The following is a 21,549-nucleotide window of genomic DNA, read 5'->3' as shown; positions in this document are numbered from 1 at the left end:
CTAACATTCTGTGATTCTGTGATTCTGTATGTAACTCTTCCCATTATTCTCTTTTTCAGCATGCTTAAACTTAAAATGAACAATTCTCACTAAGACAACAGACAGTCTAAAGACTTTCAGTTTTTGTTTTCAAGAGGACTGTTCTCTTTTAGAGTAAAATATGTGAGTGGTTCTTACTTGCTATGGATCTAATTAATAGATTATTTCAGGTTAGAGAAGACCCTAGGAGGTTATCTAGTCTGACCTCTTTTTTGAAATAGAATTGGTAACTTTTCTAACAAATTCAGCAATAAAATTGGCAGAGGCTTGTGCTTTTAATTACATATGTCCTTTCAGGAGGGGTAGATTTCTAAAACTTGATGTGGAATTTTGATCTTACTCAGAATGATGTTAATTGAGTTTGGATTTATAGTGTGGATAAAACAGTGAAAGGCAGAAACTAGTCAACTGAATCACTTGGTCTCCACATAGCTACTGACTTCAAAAGGGTATTTTCCCAGTTAGGAAACCATAGGAACATTTAGTTGGAATAGAGAAATCTCTCTTGCTGTTTCAGTCAAGGATTTCATCTTTAAAAGCACGTAGTTCCCTTTTAACTTCAGACCTTTTAAGTAAGTTTGTGATGAATTTCAAAATTAACATATGGAAAATTAGCAATGGTGCATATTGCAGCAGATGGAGCAGAGGTTTGGATGACTGTGTTGTAACTGCAGCCCCATTACTGACCCTTTTGAGTGTGGGTGTAGGAACCCCACAATTCTCCGCCTTTAGATCCAGAACGCCCAGCGTGCTGCTTGGATGGGTATGCTTATTTTCTGGCTTGTGTTCTATACACATCTCAAATGGCCATCAGTCTGTCTGAGACTATTACACGCCTTTGAATGCAAGGAATTCGGTGGAAAAAGCCAGGCAGGAGTGTTGTCTTGAACAATGTGTTTTTTCTTCAGTGTAGCGGCCAGGTGTGGGGAGAAACTTCTCAACCACAGCCTGGATGACAGGGCATCTTGCCAGCACGGAGGAGAACATGAGGAGATATTGATCTATTAGAAAATTGACCTTATGCGAAGGGAGGAGGGCCTCAGTCGTCAGCTGCTGCGGGCTGACGTGCAGGGAAAGCAGGTTCTCTGTGCTCCACTTCCCTGGGGGACAGGGAGGTACCGAGTCTAAATTACACCTCCCCGCTGCTTGGAGGAAATTCCAAGTTGTAGGTAAGAGGGGAGGCTTAGTCTCTGTTTCTTTAAAAGTAATTCTTTGAATTCCTCATGCCTAAATAAATCCTACTTTGATTTCATTCTGTGGCACAGCAGAAGGTTTTCTCTGCAGGCTCCTGAAGGAAAATGTTTGCAGGTGCCAAGTGTTTTGTTAGGCAGGCTGGGGTAGGGAGCTGGCAGATGCAATTAGAGAGTTGTGCTGTTATCAGTCCCATCGCAAGAGCAAAAGAGGATAGGCCTTACTCTACTTGAAAGGGCTTGTGGACTAGAAAAGGGCCTCAGGAGGAGCAGTGTACACAGATACAGTTGTGCAGACAACTTAGGAAGTACATGCAGCCAGCTAGAGTCCCTCTAATGATGGTTGGCTAATTTCTTCAAGAAGGATGGTTGCAAAATAAAGTATTTCTCACACCAGAACAGCAGTTCAAAGGTGGAGAGGAGTGCACATCTGGGCCAGCATACCTGGGAATGTCGTGGTTGTCTTCGGACACCTGAGATGGATAATTAAGTTTTGATTTACATTTCAGAAAGTGAAGTTAGCCATCATCATTTGTAAGCAGACTTCTTCATGAGGAGGGAGAGTCTTGTTTCCTTCCTTAGCTGGATCAAACCAGCTCCAGTGTGTCAGAAAACCTACTGGGTCAGAAACAGTTACTGGTCTGCCCTGTGTTCTGTTAACGTGGTCGGATAAAAACTGCTCTGCATGACTTTTGCCTGCAATGAGCAGGGGAGAAAATTGTATAGGCGCCTTTTTTCTTGGGGCTCAGATTTCAAAACAGATCGGGCAGTAGTGCGTAGTAAGCAGGCGTCGCTAGAAATACGATACTCTGCTTTAGTGCTGTCTGCCTCGCTCACCAGAAATACAGAAGAATGTTTCGCTTCTCAATTTGCAATGGATAATTTAGCAGAGTAATTTCCTAACGTGTGGTAACAAGGATGATGCAGGAAAAGATCATAGATAACTTGGGGTTTTTTTCTTATTTCGGGATATAGTGCAATGCAGTGTTTGTATATCTTGGGCATAAATGGCATATCCTTTACATACATTACTGTTGGAGTGTGTTGTGAGAACATTCTAATTTATGGTTGCAATTCTCGATTCAGTTTGGCGTTTAACTGAATTTGATATTTGTGTGGGTACATAAGACAGAGTCTTAGGCATATGCATCTCTCTTAGTGAAATTAGTCCTGAAGAGGTAAACGTTTAGAAGAAAAATATTTTTTGCATGCAGCTAAAATGCAGAATGAGAAAATTTCAGGCAGAGTGCTACAATAGTTAATGGGTAGGCAATTATTTTGATGATTTACAGCCTTTTGTTGAAATACCATGGAACCAGTAATTGTTGCAATAAACATTTTTGCACATTTAATTTTTCTGCAAAAATATGTAACACGAAAATTACCCGTTTTGCCGTAATTTGCATATTTAAATATGCAAATCAGGCACAACACATTTGGGGATTTGCGGATTTTCAGTAGCTAGATTATGACCTGTGGAGAAGAATAGAGGAGCTGGAAGTTGCTCAAAAAAATTGAATTGTTATCCTGGTGAGAGACTGGTGATAACAGACAGACACTTCTTGTATGGACTTGCTGCTTAGCGAGTGACCCTCTTGGTGTTGTTTATGTCGTAATGGTGAGGTGAGAGTAATGAATTTGTGCTAAGATGAGACACTTGGAATTGAATTTTTGCAAGCAGTGGCATGGTGTGTCATACCAATAACGCTTCTCTCAGTGGCCCAGTATCTTCCTGTGCACGTAGGGTTTTAAGCTGCATTATTGATAGCAACTAAAAGAAATGCAGTGTTATCTGCCATGGTTCTCCTGTTTGACTCCTGGTAGCACGCAGCTATGGAAATTTCATTGCAGAGTTGACCGTGGACAAATTGCTTAGCCTTGGCTTAGGGCTGGAGAAGTGCCGAAACAGTGGCACCACACGTTTCCAGGTCAGGGTATCCTTTTCTCCAGAAGTCCTTCAACTGACCTCGAGTAGGTGGATCGTGTTGGGGGGTGGCTCCAGAAGACAGAGTCTACCTCTGGAAGTGGTTTATAGAAGTCTGAATGTACCCAACACTTAAGGAAAACAATCGGCAGTATTAAAATACTTCTGTTTTATGGAAGTGGATCATTGTTTTAGGTCCTCTGGGAAGGGAGAAGAATTATTGCCTGGGTCTTTTAAGGCAGTTTGAGAGCCACATAAATGTTTTCACAGTGACTTAAAACTGAATTAAAGCCAGAGCAAGAATGTTTTTGTACAGTAACGGATACTTAATGCCAGAGAGTTGATTAATATTACATCTCTTCCCAAACATGATCTATGTAACAACATGAGGTTTGCATTGGAATAGCTGGCTCGGGTTCACAGCTTTGGCAAGGCTCCCTTTTCTCCTTCTGAAAACAAAACTTCTCCCTTTCACTCTTACCTTCCCTCTTTGTTTTGGATAGTTTTATGAATGTGCAATCACTTGCTTTACGCGGCACGAGCTCTGCAACATATGTGTGTGCATGTATGGTCTCTGCTGTTATCTTCCAGACACCAGTATAAAACATAAGGGTTCATACTTCAGTACTCTGCTGTCTGTGCAGTGGAGTTCCCTGTTAGCTAATGTATAAAGTATATCTGGTGCTGAAATAAACTCTGGGAGGGCTTGGGAGAGAAAGCTTTGTCCATGGAGTCAGCTGTTGGCTGAACCCAGTCCAGTAATGCTGCTGCTTACGCAGTGCCATCCTGGTTACTGTACGTATTACAAATAGACTTCTGAATGGCTGGCCAGATGTGTCCTGTAAAATATTTGCATGCAAATTCGTTTGTAGGAATACTTTAGAAAATTGCTGAAAACCAATAAATGTTTATAGCTCACTACAGTGTCAGTTCCTCTAGTAAATGCTTAGTTAATCTGTAGTAATTGAGCACAGTTATGGCTTTACTTGATCTAAAAATATTTTAGCCATTATTATAGCTGCACCTGGTACACACACAGTTGGCATTCATTTTTTTAGGGATTCTTTATCACAATTTCAAATGAGGATACCCCGAAGTCCCTGTGTGGGATCTTGGGTGAATATTGGTGCCCAGAGTCCAGTTCCCCCGATGCAGAGAGCGCTGTGATGCATCTGTGGGGATCACGCCTGCCATAAGGTTTTGCTCTGCTGCCGTAAATTATATCAGTGGTTTAAAAACACTCAGTGCTTGTGAGTTTTGAATGTAAGTGGTTCGGTTTCTTTGCATTTGATCATCATGGCTAACCAAAAGACCCACAAGTATTTCACTCTGGGACTCTTATTGTTTCAGCTTAATAATAGTAATAATTGCTGTGGAGGACACGGCATTTTGAGAATGAGCATTCAGCTAGATATGGATAAAAGGATATCCATTTATTCTATTTGAAGTGTCTCTGAGCACTAATAATTTACTTGTATTTTTAATTATTTGTTGGTAGTGCCGTTACTTTTAACTAAAAGCTGTTGTGGAAACATAAAGCTGGTTAAAATAGCATAAAATGGTCATAATTCAAGATGACAAAAGATTTCTGCTTTAATAATGTGAGTGACACCACTCATGTGGGTTGGACTTTTTTCTGTCTTTCTGTTTTTGAATGAGGTTACTGCTTCAGTGATGAGACCTTTATTGACTACTCTTTCACAAGGAAAAAAATAATGGAAATAACTAAATGAATTATTTAAAAACGTTGGATATTGTGCATGTCAGAGTTATCCCTAGGATGGGAGACTGTAGCTGGGACATGTCTACATGTGGGCTTAGTAAGGTACACTATTTCTGCTTTTCTGAATGCCTCAGAAATACTGAAGAGCTGGCAGAGGCATGAAGGAGATTTGCTGCATAAGAAGACACAAAAGAATTAGTAAACATTTTACTGTTAAATCAGAATGGGTTTCAGCAATATTTAGTGCAGAGTTTTGATTTTGAAGGGTTTTAATGTTTCCTTTCCTTTGAGAAGTGGCCATTTTTGTCTTATTACCAATTATTCTTCAGTGGTGAGATTTCTTTGGGGGGGTTTTGGTCCTTCCTGGTGAAACCACCTTTTCACTGAACTGTCTTAGTAGCTATTCGGGCCAGAGTTTAATCCTGTGTTGCACTCTCTAACTCCAAATAACTGACTTGTACATTTTAACTCAGATGGGAGCAAAATCATAGTCCAGGGGACTTCCTCCCATCCCCCTGCTCCAAATGCTTGGCTTGTGGTAGTGTTCTGTAATTAATCAAGTTAATGTTTTGATACCTGTTCACATAATATGTTTGTGAATTTTGAAGAACTTATTATTGCAGGACGGTTTTTATACGTGTCTGGCTGGATATAACAATAATCTGGGTGTTGGAAGAAACAAACACTGATTTTTATAGAAACCGATACCATCTACAGTTTAACTAGAGAGAGCTTGACTAGGAGTGTTTTGCATCTACTTCTCCCTTTTTATTGTGTTTCCAGGCTTTAAGCATTTTAAGCTTTTCGTATGAGACTGAACGCTTTTTCTCTGCCGTTTCTCTCTTCCCCCTTTCAAGAATCTTACAAATTAAGACAAAAGATAATTACTCAGAGGGTAAAACTGGCAGGGTTCCCACGACACTTAAAATTAATGAGCTGTTGCATATAAAATATACCTTGTCTCATGTTCGCCGAGGGTTTGTTTTTTTTTTTTGTGAATCATAAAAGTACACAATTTGGCTTTTTGGCTGTGTTTTCTGTTTTAGTAATTTTCAGTTTATAAAGTGGCAACTGAATGCAGAAAACGGCACTTTCTGACTTAACGTTTCTGTATGAGTAGATCAGTATGTACAATTTGTTCCTTCTGAAGGAAAATACCACTCTTAGTGATGAAACACATGCTAACTAAGCTGCCATTGGTTGTTTAGGCTATATCTTATTAAAAATAAAGAGTCGTGCTTCGGGGGTTGCGCAACTTTCGCTGAGAAACCCTGGGCTGGCTGGGGTGGCGCTGGCTGCTCCTGAGCCCAGGAGTGACAGAGCCATGGGGACATCTGCGGTGACTTCGCTGCTGACGGCTTTTCTCTCATTCTTACTCTATTTATGCAAGACAGAAGGAAAAGCAATTGCAGTTTTGTCAATAGCTTGCTGGAGGTTTGGCTTTTGGAGGTGTGGTGGAAAGGTAGATAGCTGGTTGGGAAGGTTTGGAGTTAGGTGTCTACTCAGAAGCAGCTTAGATGCCCTTTTTCTGTCCAGCAGGATTATTGGTTATTTATTACTACTCTTACTGCTGCCGATACTGTAACACTACAGAACATCTGTAGAGACAGCTAAGCTTTGCAATTTAGATAAAAAGGTATGTATCGTGGGTGTATCATGTTTAGTGGCAAAAGAAGGCTTTCATTCCACAAGAAAAAAACCCCAAACTTCATTCATTTAGTTGTTATTCCCAAGTAGATGTGTGTGTTGTGTGTAATAGATATGAAATCTAGATACCTGTGCTGTTAAGTATTTTTCAGTTTTCTTACTTACATCCTTTCCTAAACCATGTCAAAAAAGGCAGGGGTGAAAACCAAGAGTAGATAAGTATAAAAATATGTATCAAATATCAGAAAAAGGTATAGTATCAAATCATTCATATAAAATGAAAAAAAGAGTATAAAAATATGTATCAAATAATATAAATCTTAAAATAGAGAAGGCAGGAGGGCACTTGCCGCTGTGGGTGTTAGATCACAAGCTGCACGGCCCTCTGTCAAGTGCTTCACTGAAGAGGGGGGAAGCACTGGCATAAATTTACCATATTTTTGATTAACAAACAAACAGAGAAATGCGACATGTGTCTTTTTGACCTCAACTTTTCATGTGCCTTGACAAAAAAGAGCAGTGACTATTCTTAAGTAAATTCAGCAGCAGGACTGAACTCACTGAGATAGACTTGTATACATTTGCATAATATTTATTGTACCAAAACCAATGTCTTCCGTTCTGTGTTTTCTTACCCCTTCACTTCAGCAGAAGTTCCAAAATGGCTTTAGTATTTTTCCTTTTTTGCAGAAGTACCTTTTTTCTATTTGCAGCTTATCTGCTATAGGCAAACTGCTGTCAGTTTCGTTCAGCAGTTTGGATACTGATGAAAACAAAGCATGCTGTTTTGTGGAACATTTCTTTTCTTTTGCATTAATGTAAAAATAAACCCTCTTTCTGTTTAGGTTATGTTTAGAACTTCCTTGCTGCAACAGCAAGAAGTTAATTAAAACTGTCATAAATAAAAATCAAACTGATAAGTCTAAATTTAGGTCAATCAAAACAGTAATATACCTTGTATGTTTTAATTTGGGTATTGAAGATAATGTGTGTTAACAAGCAAAGGAAGTACTTTGGTAAATCTGTTCATATAAAGAAATATGCAATACGGTGCTTCTATTTCTGTGTCAATTTTATTTTAAGATATAAGAAGACACTCACTAAATATCCAACACTGACAGCAGAGGAAGTTGGGTTGTTTTGAAGGAAGAGTTTTGTCTTGTATGTTTGGGGTTTTTTTTCTTTTTTTTCCCCTTAATAGTCTGATTTTTCTCTCTTCTCAGTTTTCAATGGGTCCAGCAAATCATCGAAGGAGAAAGAACCTGCTCAGAAACACAAAAGCAAAGAGGCCACACCAGGGAAGGAGAGGAACAGCGAACATAAGGCCGAGAGCCGAAAAGACCAGGCTGCTGCTAATCACCATCCTACTACAAACACTGGCTCCTCTACGAAAGGGCTCACCGCTAACAACCACCACACTCTTCATAGATCGGCTCAGGACTTAAGGAAACAGGTAATAAATTGCACTCCACTGTGGACACATGGGAAACGCAGACTTTTAAGGTGCTATCTCCATTTTCTACTGCTTGGCATAGAGCGAACGTGGCAGTCCTTAAAAGAGTGCTCTGGAGACAGCAGGGAGTTAATTTTCAGTGAAAGAGAGAGAAAGAGAGAAGGAAAAAAGAAAAGTGATGCATACATTGGAAGTCAGTGTGATAAAGCATGCTTTACAACCCTGTGTCTTATCCAGTGTATACATATGAAAGAGTAAAGTTCACATGGCTGTTCATTAAACCTTTCTGACTGGCGCTCTTGTTAGCCTCTCTGCTGACAGTGCCAAGGCTGGCAGCACGTGGAAAAATGAACTCCTTTTGTGTATGGCTGCTCTGCTCGGGTTATCTTGGAGGCTTACTGGTGTTGCAGAGAAGCTGATGTTGCACTCAGATGTCTTGTATTGCGTGGGGGCAACATAAACCTCAGAGTCCAGGAAAAATGTTTTGCCTGCTGCATAAAGAAGGTGCTCTAGGATATTACCTCCTTCTCAGTGGCCGTACCAGGTGGGGAGAAATTCAGACTTTCATATTACCTGGTTGAAAACCAGCAAAAATAATTCAGCAAGAGGTTTGTCTCAAGCCGACTTGTACGTGGGTGTGGAAGTTTAGCAGACCAGTCTTTTGGTGCTAGTGACTGGTGTTTGGGCACAGTCCATCTCCGTCTATTTTTGATGACTGAATCAAAGGCTCCTAAAATAGCAACTGTAAAATCAGTTTTTTATAAAAGACTTTCAAAATCCCTGGCCAGTGTCCTTATTTGGTTGGGGGCTGGGTTAGCAGGGTACCTGCACTAGGGCAATGCAGTACAGAGCGCTTGCTGCACTTATGCCGTGGATTTTTCTGCAGTGGTTAGTTGTCAGCAGGCCAATTCTCAAGTCTCAGGCCAGTTCTCAAGTCAAGCCAGGCAGTCTTTATTTGCAGCATCTCAAGGTTTTTCTTCTATCTGGGCTGGCCTGGACTTCAGTGGAGCTGGAATTCCCATCTTGTAGGGCTGTCAGGGCCTTAAATAGCACCTTTTAGTCGTAGGTTTGGAAATTAAAAATGGCAAAGGAAATCTTCCATGCTCAGTGGTGTTTAGCTTCTTCTGAAGTGCCTCCACCATATTTATATTACCTTCTAAATCAAATTTGAGATCCTGAAGGTTATCTACAGTATATTTCTCTGTACCTCTGTAAGACTTCCCTTCTCTATTCCCTCATGGCAGTTTTTGCTTATCTAGCCATTGGCTTGTATGCCTGCCTTCTTTTGCATCCTTTTGGCTTTCTTTTTTGTGAATACCAGCATCCTGTGGTCCTTGCTGTTACATGCTCTGCCGTGAGCTCTTCACATTGAACAAGTTTTCCAGAGGATAAGGATGCGCTTCCCACGCAGTCATTTTAACTCACTGGAACACTTGCGTGAAATGCTTAGAAGTTGTATCATCAAAGTATGAATGGTTAAAATTCGTGTGAAAATCAACTGCCATCACTTGTGAAGGTAGTTCTGAGAAAGGAAAAGACAGGTGTAAAAAGATTTTGTCCGTGATCCAAGTCAGTTTTGCTTCATAGAGTATTAGATGTTTTCAATCGAGCTACGCAGAATTGAGATAAATTCGAAAGCAGTGCGGTACAACAACAGTCACATCACACAGATACTTCACGGAGTGGTCCTCAAGCTTCAGAAAATAAGGGGCCTGTAAGCTGAGATGAGTATTTTTTTAAAAAAAGAAAGGTTAGGCATTTAAATTTTCTCCTGCAACCCACAGTAACACAAGTAATTTCTTACCGATTTTATTGAAAATGTGTCTGTAACTAATTAAAGGTGGATTATGCTTTTCGCCTGACAGAAAGACATAGCTTTGTGCAAAACTTGGACTTGCCAGTTATGTGACATTACTGAATTTCCTGCCCTTGTGCTGAGTCTTTGTCGACGTTTTCACTACTTTCCAAAAGGAGAGCTGTTTTCCCAGGGTGCCAGCCACATGTTCTTCCTCCCTCCAGTGTGTTTTTGCTCCTTGTTCTCGTGCATTTACGTGGCTTATTCGTGTGTGGTTTTGTTCTGTTTAGTCTTACAGAAAATAAAGGCAGAACACTAGAAATTGCCCAAGATTTTCTTTTTTCCTCTCATTCTTTTTTTCCCCCTTTTCTGGTGTGCACTCACACTTGTCACATGTTCCCTCTCTCACTTTCTTCCTCCCTCGCTATCTTCCCCAATCCCCTACTTCAGAGGGGTTGTGGGCAAAGGAAATGTAGTTCAGTGGGGCCCTCTCTTGGCCTAATATGGTAATTTAGCTCTGCAAAACTCCAGTCAACACAGAAGCATTTTTATGAATGAATTCAAGATCAGCTGCATAAACTTGAATTTGTTTGGGACCAGAACTGCTGTTGGTATTGCTAACGTTGCTGTTATTACTGTAGTTGTTATCTAACAAGCTGTTTGTTGACTTTGTGTGTATGTGTGTATGTGTCTGGAGGATGGATCCTCGGTGCTATGTGGAGGTGTGTATGTAGACCAGTTCAAATCCAACAAAAAAGTTGCTGCAAAACTATATGCTGGTCCCATTTGCTTTTTAAAGACAACATTTAAAATCTGTGATACCATCTTTGCTGCAAGGCAAGTGTTCAGTAAAGTGGAGAAAAGAGTGGTCTGAAGGCAAATACAGGTCAGCAAAACTGAGAAGGTAGCGGAAAAGCAAAGATAAGCTTATTCATATCCCTAGTTTCACCTTTAGTTCAAGTCATGTAAGGCTAATGTCGATCACTTTGTTACTATTTTGAATTAAATTGACTTCTTTCTTATGTGCTCAGTGTAAGCACTGCCTCGGGATGGAGCTGTGGCATAGACCCCCATTTGGTGAACCTGTGCACCTGGCAGTGTGGCCAGTTTTTTAGGCTGACTCTGTGTGTGTATGTTTGGTTTTGGGGGAGACATATCAACAGTAGAAAGGTAAGAAAATGCCTACCGCAATTTCTTGTTTCTTTTGGTTCCAATCGTCTGATGGGTCCTCAGAGACAAGCGCAGGCCAGGAACATGTAGGTGATGACTGACTAGCCAGAATTTCACATTTGTCAGTGTGAAATCCTGAATCCACCTCTGGCTTTGATGGTGGGCTGTGACCACGTTGTTTGTTCCACTTGTTTCCCGCTGGAAGACGTTTGTTGCAGCCTATTCGTGTTTGAAGCATGGTCTGCTCTGGTCTATATAGTGCTCTTGTATCTTAAACGTTATGCTGTCCTCTCTGAAAACACTCAGGATGCCTGTGGGCATTTGGGGAGGGAAGAGGGAAAAGCATTTGAAAACCATTGTGTTGTGTCTGCTCTGGAAAGACGATGCTCCTGAGGAAGTTCTCAGCAGTGTTTCTTTCTTGCGGGGTCTCCTTAGTTAGCAACCAGAAAGAAATAAGTGAATTCCTTATGGTATTCTCAAAGCCAAGTATTCTCTACTTCAGGACCTGTTCATCATTGAATAATGCCTCCGAGTTTAAATAAAAACTCAAAATAGCATGCCTGTGATCTAGGATTGGAGGTTAGATAGCCAAAGCTTATGTACCCATTCAGTTCAAGATTTGGCCCTGAGAGATCCAAGCTTTCATTGTGCGGAGGTTTTGTAACAGCTCCAAAGAGTTGTGATAAGTTGCTGTTTTCTTAATTCAGTTTTCCAGGAGTTTGTATCTTGGCAGTTTTCATTCTGGCCTAAAGCTGACGGTGCTGCTGGCATGTTTTCCTTTGAAGAGGAGGACCTGTGAGGATCCTGCCTTTCTCCGTGGCTGTGTTTAGTTCGCAGGCCCTCTGTCAGCACCCCTTGCTGAACAGTGCCTTGAGACCACAGCTGTGGTCACAGCTTTTTAAAAAAGAGTAATCACAGGAAAGCTGGAGTGACAGGATGCCTCCATACAGCCCGACTGCCTGCTCTGAGGTGTTTTCTTGGCTGTACCTGACAGCACAGTAATACAGCTGCAGCCTCCTTGAAACCTTCTGGAAAATTCCCATGGAGGAGCCTCCACAGCATCCATTGACAGCTTGTTCCAGCATTTTGCTTTCCTATCAATGAGAAAGTTTTCCAAGCTGTGCCTCAGATCATCTTTGTAGGCAATTAAAGGGTTTTTCCCCCCAGCTTTTCCTACTGAACACAGAAAGAGCATTTTTTGTCTCTTTTCAGAAGAGCTCCTTGTGCATTGCAAGACCATTACAGAGTTGTCCCATAGTCATCTCTTTCAGACCAAACAAGCCCTTGGCTTTTCAGTAAAGATCACATTTTCCAAATACCTGAGCATTTTGTGTTCTTTTAGATTTGCTCCACTGTCTGAAGTTTTCACACAGTGTGGGCCCAGTGCTGGCTCTAGCCCTGTGTAGGAAAGTCAGTGCTCCTGTCCCTTGCTTTCAGTGTTCTTAGTAATAGGTCTCAGAAGGAGTTTTTTGTGCTGTGTGCCACCATTGAGTTTTGCAGCTCACTATGGTCCCCAAATGTTATTCCTCCCTGACACTATTTGATTTGTCCTTCCTAAAAGTAGCACTTCCTCTTATTGTAGATACGTTCTGAGATAAATTCAAGAGTGCCTTGGGTTTTGACCCTGTCTGCAGAGCACCTTGCATTGCAGGTGAGTGTCACTGGCAGTTTTAACAGTAATCCAAGTTCCTGATGGAAGTACTGGGTAGAACCAAAGCCGAGACAAGTCCCTGCAGGAAGTCACCTGAAATGCCGTCCCAGGATGGCAGTGAATTATGGCAGCGATAGCTTCTCCCGTGACTTTCTTTAATCCCTTGGTAGCCACTTTAGAGTAATTATGTCTAGGACGTGTCTCCAGAGCTTGTTTGATGTGAGGTCCTGTGGGACAGTGACTGAAGCCCTGCTGAAGCAGAGGTGCTTCTTTGCCTACGCAGCCAAGTGTCAGAAGATTATTAACTTGGCTTGATGTGCTGTTTTGGCAAAAGCGGGGGGGGATGATGGTGGTGGTTTTTATTATTTTTTTTGTTTTTAAATTCTTATTTATTGCTTGTGTGTTTACAAATTAACTGTCTGATGATTTGTTCCACAATAATTTTAGGGTTTGAAGTTAGGTAGACACTTTAGCTTGCTGGGGTCGCCTTCCTAGCTCTTTTGCTGAAATTGGTTGTGTTACATACCTGGTAAGTATTCAGTTAGTGGTACTTTTGGTGAAGGCTAATGCGAAAGAAGCACGTACACTTTAGCCAGACTGTTGTGCTTGTTTTCCTTCCTTGTGTGGTGGTTGATGTCTGCTGTTCTTTGTTGTCCTTGTATTTTTAAGAGCGTTTCTAGAATATTTTGTGTTTCATTTTACGTCCCTTGCTAACTGAAGTTTCTTTTAATTCCTTGGCCTTTCTGGTTTTACCCATGCATGCTTTTGCTGTTCCTATGTAGTTGCCCTTAGTTGTATGATTGTGTTTTGACTTTTTACTGTGATTATTTTCCTAATTTTCCAGTCACGAGAGAACTTTGTGAACAGGCATAATGGCCTGTGCTTTGTGCCCCTTCTTTGAGTGGGAATTGCTTTGTGATTGTTTTTTTTTTAAGAGTCTGTTGTCCTTTCTCTGCTGTTGTCACATCTTGGAATTGAAAACTCATTTCATGATTGCTGTCACCCAGATTACCTTCCCCTCCCAATTCTCTATCAGTTTTTATCAGTCTGGATGAAATCTGTAATCGATACTCCTGGCTATTTATAAAGCCAGAGATGTTCAATGCTTGTTGTGACTGCAGGAGGCAGTGTCTCAGCAGCTCTCTACTCAGGTCTGCTCTGTGGTGTGAAGAAGCTCGGTAAAAGTCAAACCCAGACTTCCATTTCAAATGCAGAATACTGCCTAAATTTCAAGGGAAATGGTTAAATGCATTTCTGCTAGCAAGTGTTTGCTTTCCAGATGGTATCTCATACATCTTTGAAAGCTCAAGGTAAAAACTCATGTCATGAGTTAACTGCGTTTTCCTTAAGCGTTTCTACCTTGGAAGCACAGGAGGGACAAGAATATGGGTGGGTTTTAAAAGGGCATCACTTCTGCTCCTGCTTCTGGAGCACAGAGGAGAAAATGCACACAGTAAATGTGCGTATGCACATACGTGTGTGTGTGTGTGTGTGTATGCAGAATCCCAAATTCCGGTTCCTCTTCTACAAATCACTTAATGCAAGATCATAGCACGATCTCTTCAGTCTCAGTTTGATCCCTATTTTATAACATTTTATCCCTACTTTGTAAGTGACTACAGTTCTTGCATTTATTTAAGAGAAGCTGCCATGCTTACTAATTTGGCAAGTATTTGGAAATCCCCCAGGGAAGTATTAAAACTTTGCAGGAATGGTGTTACTCACCTGAGGTGCTGATGAGGGATGATTTTACTGTATGCTTTCACTTTGAGCACATTTATCAGTACTCCTGATTTTTGGATGTATTTTTCTGCTCTCGCAGTAGTTTAAGAGGATGAGAAAACATTGTTTAAACTTGTTTAAATGCTGAAATTTGTTTGAGGTTGAAACTTGAACTTCATTTTCTTAGTAGTGGAGCTTAGTTTTGGCAGTGCTGAGCCATCACAGTTCCCTTCGAAGCTGTGGGTTGCTTTCAGTGCTTAACCTGTCTTATAGTTAAAATACAAATTTTAGTTTCATGGCTGGGTTCAAGGGTCTGACAGAAGGCAGTGGAGTCCAGCAGTTTTAAGTTGCATTGACACATTAGTGCTGAATATGATGTAATAAAATGTGTGTCAGCAAAACTGCCCAGATATCAAACTTAAAAATAAAAGAAATTGAACTACTCTATACATTTTTATTTCAAATTAATGACTCCAGCAACAAGATGGATGCCTCCCAAGATTTAATATATATTACAGGCTGGATCCTTCATGGCCATCCTGATCTGTTGGTTGCATAATGTGTTCAGTATCTCTTTTTTATATGTATGTATAGATAGGAGGTTGGTTTGAATCTCAGTGTGTGGGTTTTTTGCAGAACGTGCCCATGTCAGTCAGGGTAGATGGTAAATGCTGGCTGGTTTGTCTGCTAAGAAACAGTAAACTGTGTGTGCACTTCAGGGAAGTTGGGTGGGAGAGAGATAGTGTCTGAGGGCCAGAAAAGGAGATAATGAAAGAATTAATTTGTAAATCAAACTACCTGTGTTTGTGATACCATAACAGTCCTTCTGGTAGACAAGAAAAGGATAGCACAAGTAAGGGACCTTACCCTTCTTAAGCCAGAGGCTTCATACATTTCAAAAGCAAGATTGGCTTTCTGGGGACATTTTAGTTCATTTTTAAAAAATACATTTCTGTTCTTGTTTGTTTATTATAAATGCCCAGTCCCTCCTCCTGCCTGGGTGAAAACCAGTATATGAAGATTGCACGAAGGGGCCGGGAGTCAGGACTGCAGAGTATGGTTGTCCGGTGACTGGGACGCTGTGGCTGAGTGGTAACGTTATTAATTTACTTTTCTGTTTTCTGTTTCCTTCCTTCTGCTCCCCCTGCAACAACTCCTGGCATCGCAGGTTTCTAAAGTCAACGGGATCACTCGAATGTCATCTCCGAGTGCAAATGCAGCCAGTGCCAAAAAGATGAGAGAAGTCAGACCTTCACCGTCCAAAACTGTGAAGTACACTGCAACAGTGACAAAGGGAACTGTCACATACACCAAAGCCAAGAAAGAACTGGTCAAGGAAACCAAACTACATCACCACAAACCCAGTTCACCTGTCAACCACACAATCTCAGGGAAACTAGAAAGTAGCAATGCAAAAACCCGCAAACAGGTGCTATCCCTTGGAGCATCCAAGTCTAACAATACCGCTGTTAATGGTGTAAAAGTCAATGGCAAGTTGAACCAAAAGACATGCACTAAGGAGGTGGGGAGACAGTTGAGGGAGGGGCTGCGCAATTCGAAGAGGAGGCTGGAAGAGATGAATCACATAGACAAAATACAGTCGCCCACCAAGAGGATGAAAGGGGCCATCAACTTGGCAGAAGCTGCCAGCAAAAAGGCAGCCATGGAAAAGCCTTTGCTGAATGGACACCTTAAAAAGGAAGTGCCAGAGAAGAGTTTGGAAAGAAATCGGCCGAAAAGAGCCACTGCTGGAAAGAGTACGCCAGGGAAACAAGCACATGGCAAAACTGAAAATGCCTCCTGTGAAAATCGTTCTACCTCTCAAGCGGAGTCCTTGCACAAGCCACAAGACTCAATGGGAAAGCACGAAAAGGGCAGTAGTAAGTCTGGGTGGGGGATGCTGGGGGAGATTCCCATCCTTAGGCCCTCCACCAAGGAATTTCATGACCCACTGATATACATTGAGTCAGTCCGAGCTCAGGTAGAGAAGTATGGAATGTGCAGGGTGATTCCTCCTCCAGACTGGAGACCTGAGTGCAAGCTAAACGACGAAATGCGGTTTGTGACACAGATTCAGCACATACACAAGCTAGGCCGGCGCTGGGGACCCAACGTGCAGCGGCTGGCCTGTATCAAGAAGCACCTCAAATCTCAGGGCATTACCATGGACGAACTCCCACTCATAGGTAAGGGCGTGCCTTCGTTGGCCTTGTTTTGCCGCTGCTGCTGCTTGTTGGTGTCCGTGTGCAACTTTGTGCTCCGTTTGCCTTTATGCTTAACCCAGCCCCTGTTAATTAACACTGCAGAGCTCTGCATATCTCTCTTTCTCCATCGGGCAGGCACTGTGTTTACAGACATAGTAACTCTTTATGCATCATTGCTGGAGAACTTTCCCAGGAGTCCTTAAATCATCACCATCCTCCTGCCAGCTCTTGATTTCACCCAGGTTAAAAAATGCTGCCTGGGGTCTTCGTCTCCAGATTCCAGGATCTTCTCCTTTCCCTGCTGTTTATTTTATTTTGTAGGTAGTACAACTACGGGTATTGATAGCCTCCGTTTAAGTGTTGTCTCAGAATATTTTTCGGACCTTTCCAGAGATGCTTTCCAAACAGGTTGAAATGCTGCCAAGCTTGAATACAATTTTTTTTTCCCCATTCCTCTGAAAGCATTTAACTAAAGGCGGAAAAGAAATATCTCAGAACTGACTTCTATTTGGGTACTCAGACACTTAAAATCACAAATTTGCAGTGACCTGCTGACATTTAACAACCATTAAGTGTCAAGAATAGGCAGTAAAATGTGGTTGATTGCAAAATGGAGGTTTCATTATTTCTCCCAGCAGGTGTCTGCCAGGGCTAATGCCTGAGTGAGAATCACTTATTTAACAGAATTCTTGGTTTATGGTCTGCTGTCAAATATGACACGTGACAAAAATGTGACAATAGTTTGTAAAAACATGACAACAGCAGCATACAAATGAACTCTTGAGCTAGCAGCCTCCATCTCCACTGCGTCTGCAGGAGTGGCGTAGTAACAAACTTGGGGTTTTAATTTTTGTTAGCCCTCCCCTGTGTTTTTGAAGCGTTTTGAGGCAGAGCTCACAGGATCTGCGTGTTGCAACTTGAGGCTACAGTTTTGCCTTACAGTCTTGCCTTTGAGGCATTATCCGATCAGAGGCAGCTAGCAGCACTGGTTGGATTAAAATACACACGTTTCTGTTTAAACTGTTCACAGCATCCTCCTCCCCAGCCACCTTTTCAAACTTTACTTTAAGTCACATATGGTAAGGGAGTGAAAATGCATAAACGCACACAGAGAGATTGCGGAGTTTATCGTGAAGCGATGCAGGGCACAGCAGAGAAGCGGCGGGATTTGAGGAGGAGGAAGGAGGGCTGGCGCTCTGTTGCGACAGCCGTGCAAAAACGTTCAAGGAAATCTGAAAATTAAAATCACTCAAGCAGCAATAAGTGAACATTTTGTATGCTTAATGTATGCAATGGTTGTATGCTAATAGAGAAGAATAATGAATTAAATTTACATTGGCAAGAGAGAGAAGGAAATGTGCAAGACAGCTCGCTTAAAGCTCCTGGAACAATGTTAACTTTTTAATGAAATACCTTAACTCGGCATTAAGACGGCATTACTGTTAATTATTTGTATTATTTAAGCACCTAAGAACCTAATTAATAGGCAAAGATTCTATTCTGCTGGGTGCCATATAACTGGAGCAAATAGTGGTCCCTTATAAAATTTGCATCCTATGTGTCCTTTCTGCAGTGAATTTCCTACCTATCTTGTGTTTAAAATTAAAAACGAAACTGAGGCAAAAACTGGAGATGATCAGTGCACAGAGATGACAAATCTCTTGGTTCTGGCAGGACAGACATCAATTAATCTGTGGTGATGAATGCACGCTTATTTAAGTAGACATGCATGCGTATCCCTCCTTTCAGGGCCAGATCACGTTTCCATTGAAGTAAGTGGGAGTTTTGCCAGCAGCTTTTGTAGTGCCAGCATTTGGTATTAAATGCATACCTGACGATTTAAGGTTATTTTTTTTTAATTATCTTGCTTACTAAGCAATTTAAAAATATTCCTAACTTAGTGAAATTAAGACAATTAAAAAAAAAAAGTCAGATACTACTTCTGCATATAATGTGCCAGATCTCCTACTTAAGCCATTTTTCTGTAGGTGCTTATAAATGGGTTGAAAACTCCTTTTTAAATTTTTTTCCTTCGGCCTTTCAAAAAAAATGTAAGAAACATGCCTAGGTCAATCCTGGAAGACATCAGCCTGAGGTATAAATGCTTCCAGAAGTTACGACTGTGTGAAATGGAGTTATAATGAGGACCTTTTTGTAAACCTTAGCTGTAGCTGGCTCTGTGGAGGATCTGCAGGATGGGCCAGGCTGCGGCTGAATGATGCGCTACACAAGCCCTAATACTGCGGGAGAAAATTGCACTTCTTAAATAGCTCATAAGCGGTGTTAAAACTAGGTCCTTAAGCTGGGTCTGCGCTATTTGTCCCATGGAGAGCACGGATATCATTAAACCTGGACCATTCTTCTTTCAAAGTTAGGCATGTGTGACTCAGGTTTATGTAGGTCGCTGAATCTGTTGGGATGGAAAGCCGTCTTAAATTATTCCTTCAGCTTATTTGTGAACTGTGCATAAAAAACACTAGACCAAAAAAGGAATAGCCTGTAATAGAGGCCTGCTTGGGGGGGGGGAAAAAAAGGTTATTTTATGGGGAAGATAAAAGAGGAAAGAAACCTTTCAAACCTTTTTTTTTCCAATTATGCTTTTCTCAGCTTCAAGACTTATCCATTTTGACACCTCCATTTCTCCCTCAGATTACTAACTGGGATAAATCTGCTGCCCCATGGCTCAGCCTCCACCCTTGTCATGTGCTCCACAAAGCCTTACCCTTGCTTTTAGCTACAGCCAAAATCCTTTCCCCTCTTTTCAGCACTGTGCGGGCAGCATTTAGTGAGCAGCCTCTGGAGCGGCTCTGCCTCGGTCACCACTGTTGTCATCCCAAAATGTTGCACGCAGGTTTACACTGCTGAGCCTCCCTCCTCACTGGGCTGGCGCAAGTGGTGGGAGAGGGGAAAGCAGAGGGAAGAAGGAAAATTGGGATGTTCTGTGAAGCGTTTGAGATGCAGCACGGGGTAGTTTGAGGAAAGTAACGCTGCTCACGCTGGCAAGCGAGATGATGCGACTGGCGCTTAAGATGCTGTAGCTGGGCCCCCAACACTAAATATTTACTACAACGCTGCTTCTTGCACTTCTCTGTTGTATAATAGCATTTCTGCGTGCTCTGAAACGGCTATGGCATAACGACTTTCTGCTTTTCTCAAAGACAAAGGGGAAGGAGAGACAATGTGGTGGCAGCGATGTCGACACAAACTTTGTGTTACTTCTCTATTTTCCCTCAGCAGTGTCCTGTTGAACTGTAGGTGGTCTTTGGTCCATTTCTTCACTCTTCCTACTGATGATTTATTTCTGTGCTTTTGAGAGTATTTGTGATGTTTCTTTCATTGTTTCTCGGCCCTCTGGCTGTTTTATGCTGCGGTTTGTATAATCCTCCATTTTTATTTTTGACTGAAGTGTGAAATGTGCTAGTCATCTTGAAACATAAAAAACATCATGGAGTATGAAATACGGATGGCCTCAAACTGGAAGCAAAAAATGTGTCTGGAACTTTTTGTATGCAGTTGCAGGCACCAACCCTAAACAACTCCCTGCCTCCCTTTTAAGGATTTTTCTACTCAGTGAAATTAATGATGTTACTGTGCTCCTTTTAAATACTAATTGAATTCAGACGTTGTGCAGACGTTAGATATTCGATGTTTGACCTCCAAAAAGTGTAGATACTTGTCTTTTTTGTTGCTTGTACCCATCTTGATGCTTGTTTTGCTTCTTTCTGGTATAAACCAGACGTGGGACTGGTGGCGGGTGAGGGGAGGGTGGGAGTATTTGGGCTTTTCAAGAGCTGGGCTGCTCTCATCTCCCTGGCTTTAGGGCAGCAACCAGGGGAAAGGTGCGTGTCAGGAGATGGCTGAGGGTGCTCTGAGAAGAGAAGGGAATGAAACTCGAGGAGGAGAGCAAAGTTAACCATGGGGGAGACTGTTGTAAATAGCAAAATATGATCTGCTGAATGAATTAAGCTAGCAAGACAGTGGTGTACGCCCATCTTTAGCAGGAGGTGTACGACATAGGGACAGACCTGCTCTGGTTCCCAGGTGAATGGAGCTGTATGGGTAGCACGTCCCGTGTGTGCCCAGCGCAGTCGCAAGCTTGATGCGAGCCCCCTGCGTCTTTCCTAACCTGCTCCTGTGTTTCCCTTTCCCCCCCTCTGCTGCCTGGCACACGTGGACACCAGGAGGCTGCGAGCTCGACCTGGCCTGCTTCGTCCAGCTGATCAACGAGATGGGGGGGATGCAGCAAGTGACTGACCTCAAGAAGTGGAACAAGCTGGCAGACATGCTGCGCATCCCCAAAACTGCACAGGACAGGCTGGCCAAGCTGCAAGAAGCCTACTGCCAGTACTTGCTCTCCTACGACTCCCTCTCCCCCGAGGAGCACAAGAAACTGGAGAAGGAGGTCTTGCTGGAAAAGGAAATCTTGGAGAAGAGGAAAGGACCTTTGGAGGGACATTTGGAGAATGCCTACAAGTTCCATTCCTTGCCCCGGTTTGAGCCCAAAAACGGACTCATCAACGGCGTGGTTCACAAAAATGGCTTCCGCAACAAGTTAAAAGAAGTCGACGTCCCACTGAAGACGGGCAGGCGGCGGCTCTTCGCTCAGGAAAAGGAGACCACGAAGGAGGACGAGGAGGAGGAGGAGGGAGTTCTTAGCGACTTACACAAGTGTATATACAAGGTAACGAGGCGGGCTCTGCCAGTTTTGTTTTGCAGAACTGATGGTGCTGTCACCTGGGTGGCATCTGGGTGCAAACCCAGCCGGCTGGGGGGGACCGATGGGCTGCAGTGCCACCCCCAAGGCAGCAGCACAGCCCATGGCCATCACAGCTGGGCGGTCTGGTGGCTTTATCCTGATCTGCCCAGCTCTCACAGGGCATCTGGAAAAGCTGGAAGGGTTTTATTGTCATAACAAGATGCACTGGGCTCTGCCCCGCTTCATCTCCTGAGAGGTTCCCTGAATGGCTCTGCCCAGTTATCCTTGCAGACACAGCTTTTGTTTTCATTTTCTAGTGACATTTAAAGTAATGC

The 21,549-nt window shown here is 42.3% G+C and overlaps 1 protein-coding gene across 1 annotated transcript in view; it reads left to right on the top strand.

The window, feature by feature from the left end:
- Positions 1-7,746: 7,746 nt before the first annotated feature.
- JARID2 (jumonji, AT rich interactive domain 2) overlaps positions 7,747-21,549 on the top strand; it is a gene marked incomplete at its 5' end in the record, with an annotated part of 38,787 nt that continues 24,984 nt past the window's right edge. The window contains 3 exons of the mRNA XM_010186589.1: positions 7,747-7,976; positions 15,483-16,500; positions 20,700-21,199. Of these exons, the coding sequence (XP_010184891.1) occupies positions 7,747-7,976; positions 15,483-16,500; positions 20,700-21,199 (1,748 nt within the window). The remainder of the gene's footprint in view (positions 7,977-15,482; positions 16,501-20,699; positions 21,200-21,549) is intronic.

This window comes from Mesitornis unicolor, unplaced genomic scaffold, assembly GCF_000695765.1.
Source record: "Mesitornis unicolor isolate BGI_N332 unplaced genomic scaffold, ASM69576v1 scaffold35536, whole genome shotgun sequence".
NCBI lineage: Eukaryota > Metazoa > Chordata > Aves > Mesitornithiformes > Mesitornithidae > Mesitornis > Mesitornis unicolor.
Note: the sequence above shows the minus strand (reverse complement) of the source record. Positions and strands in the feature narration are given on the sequence as shown.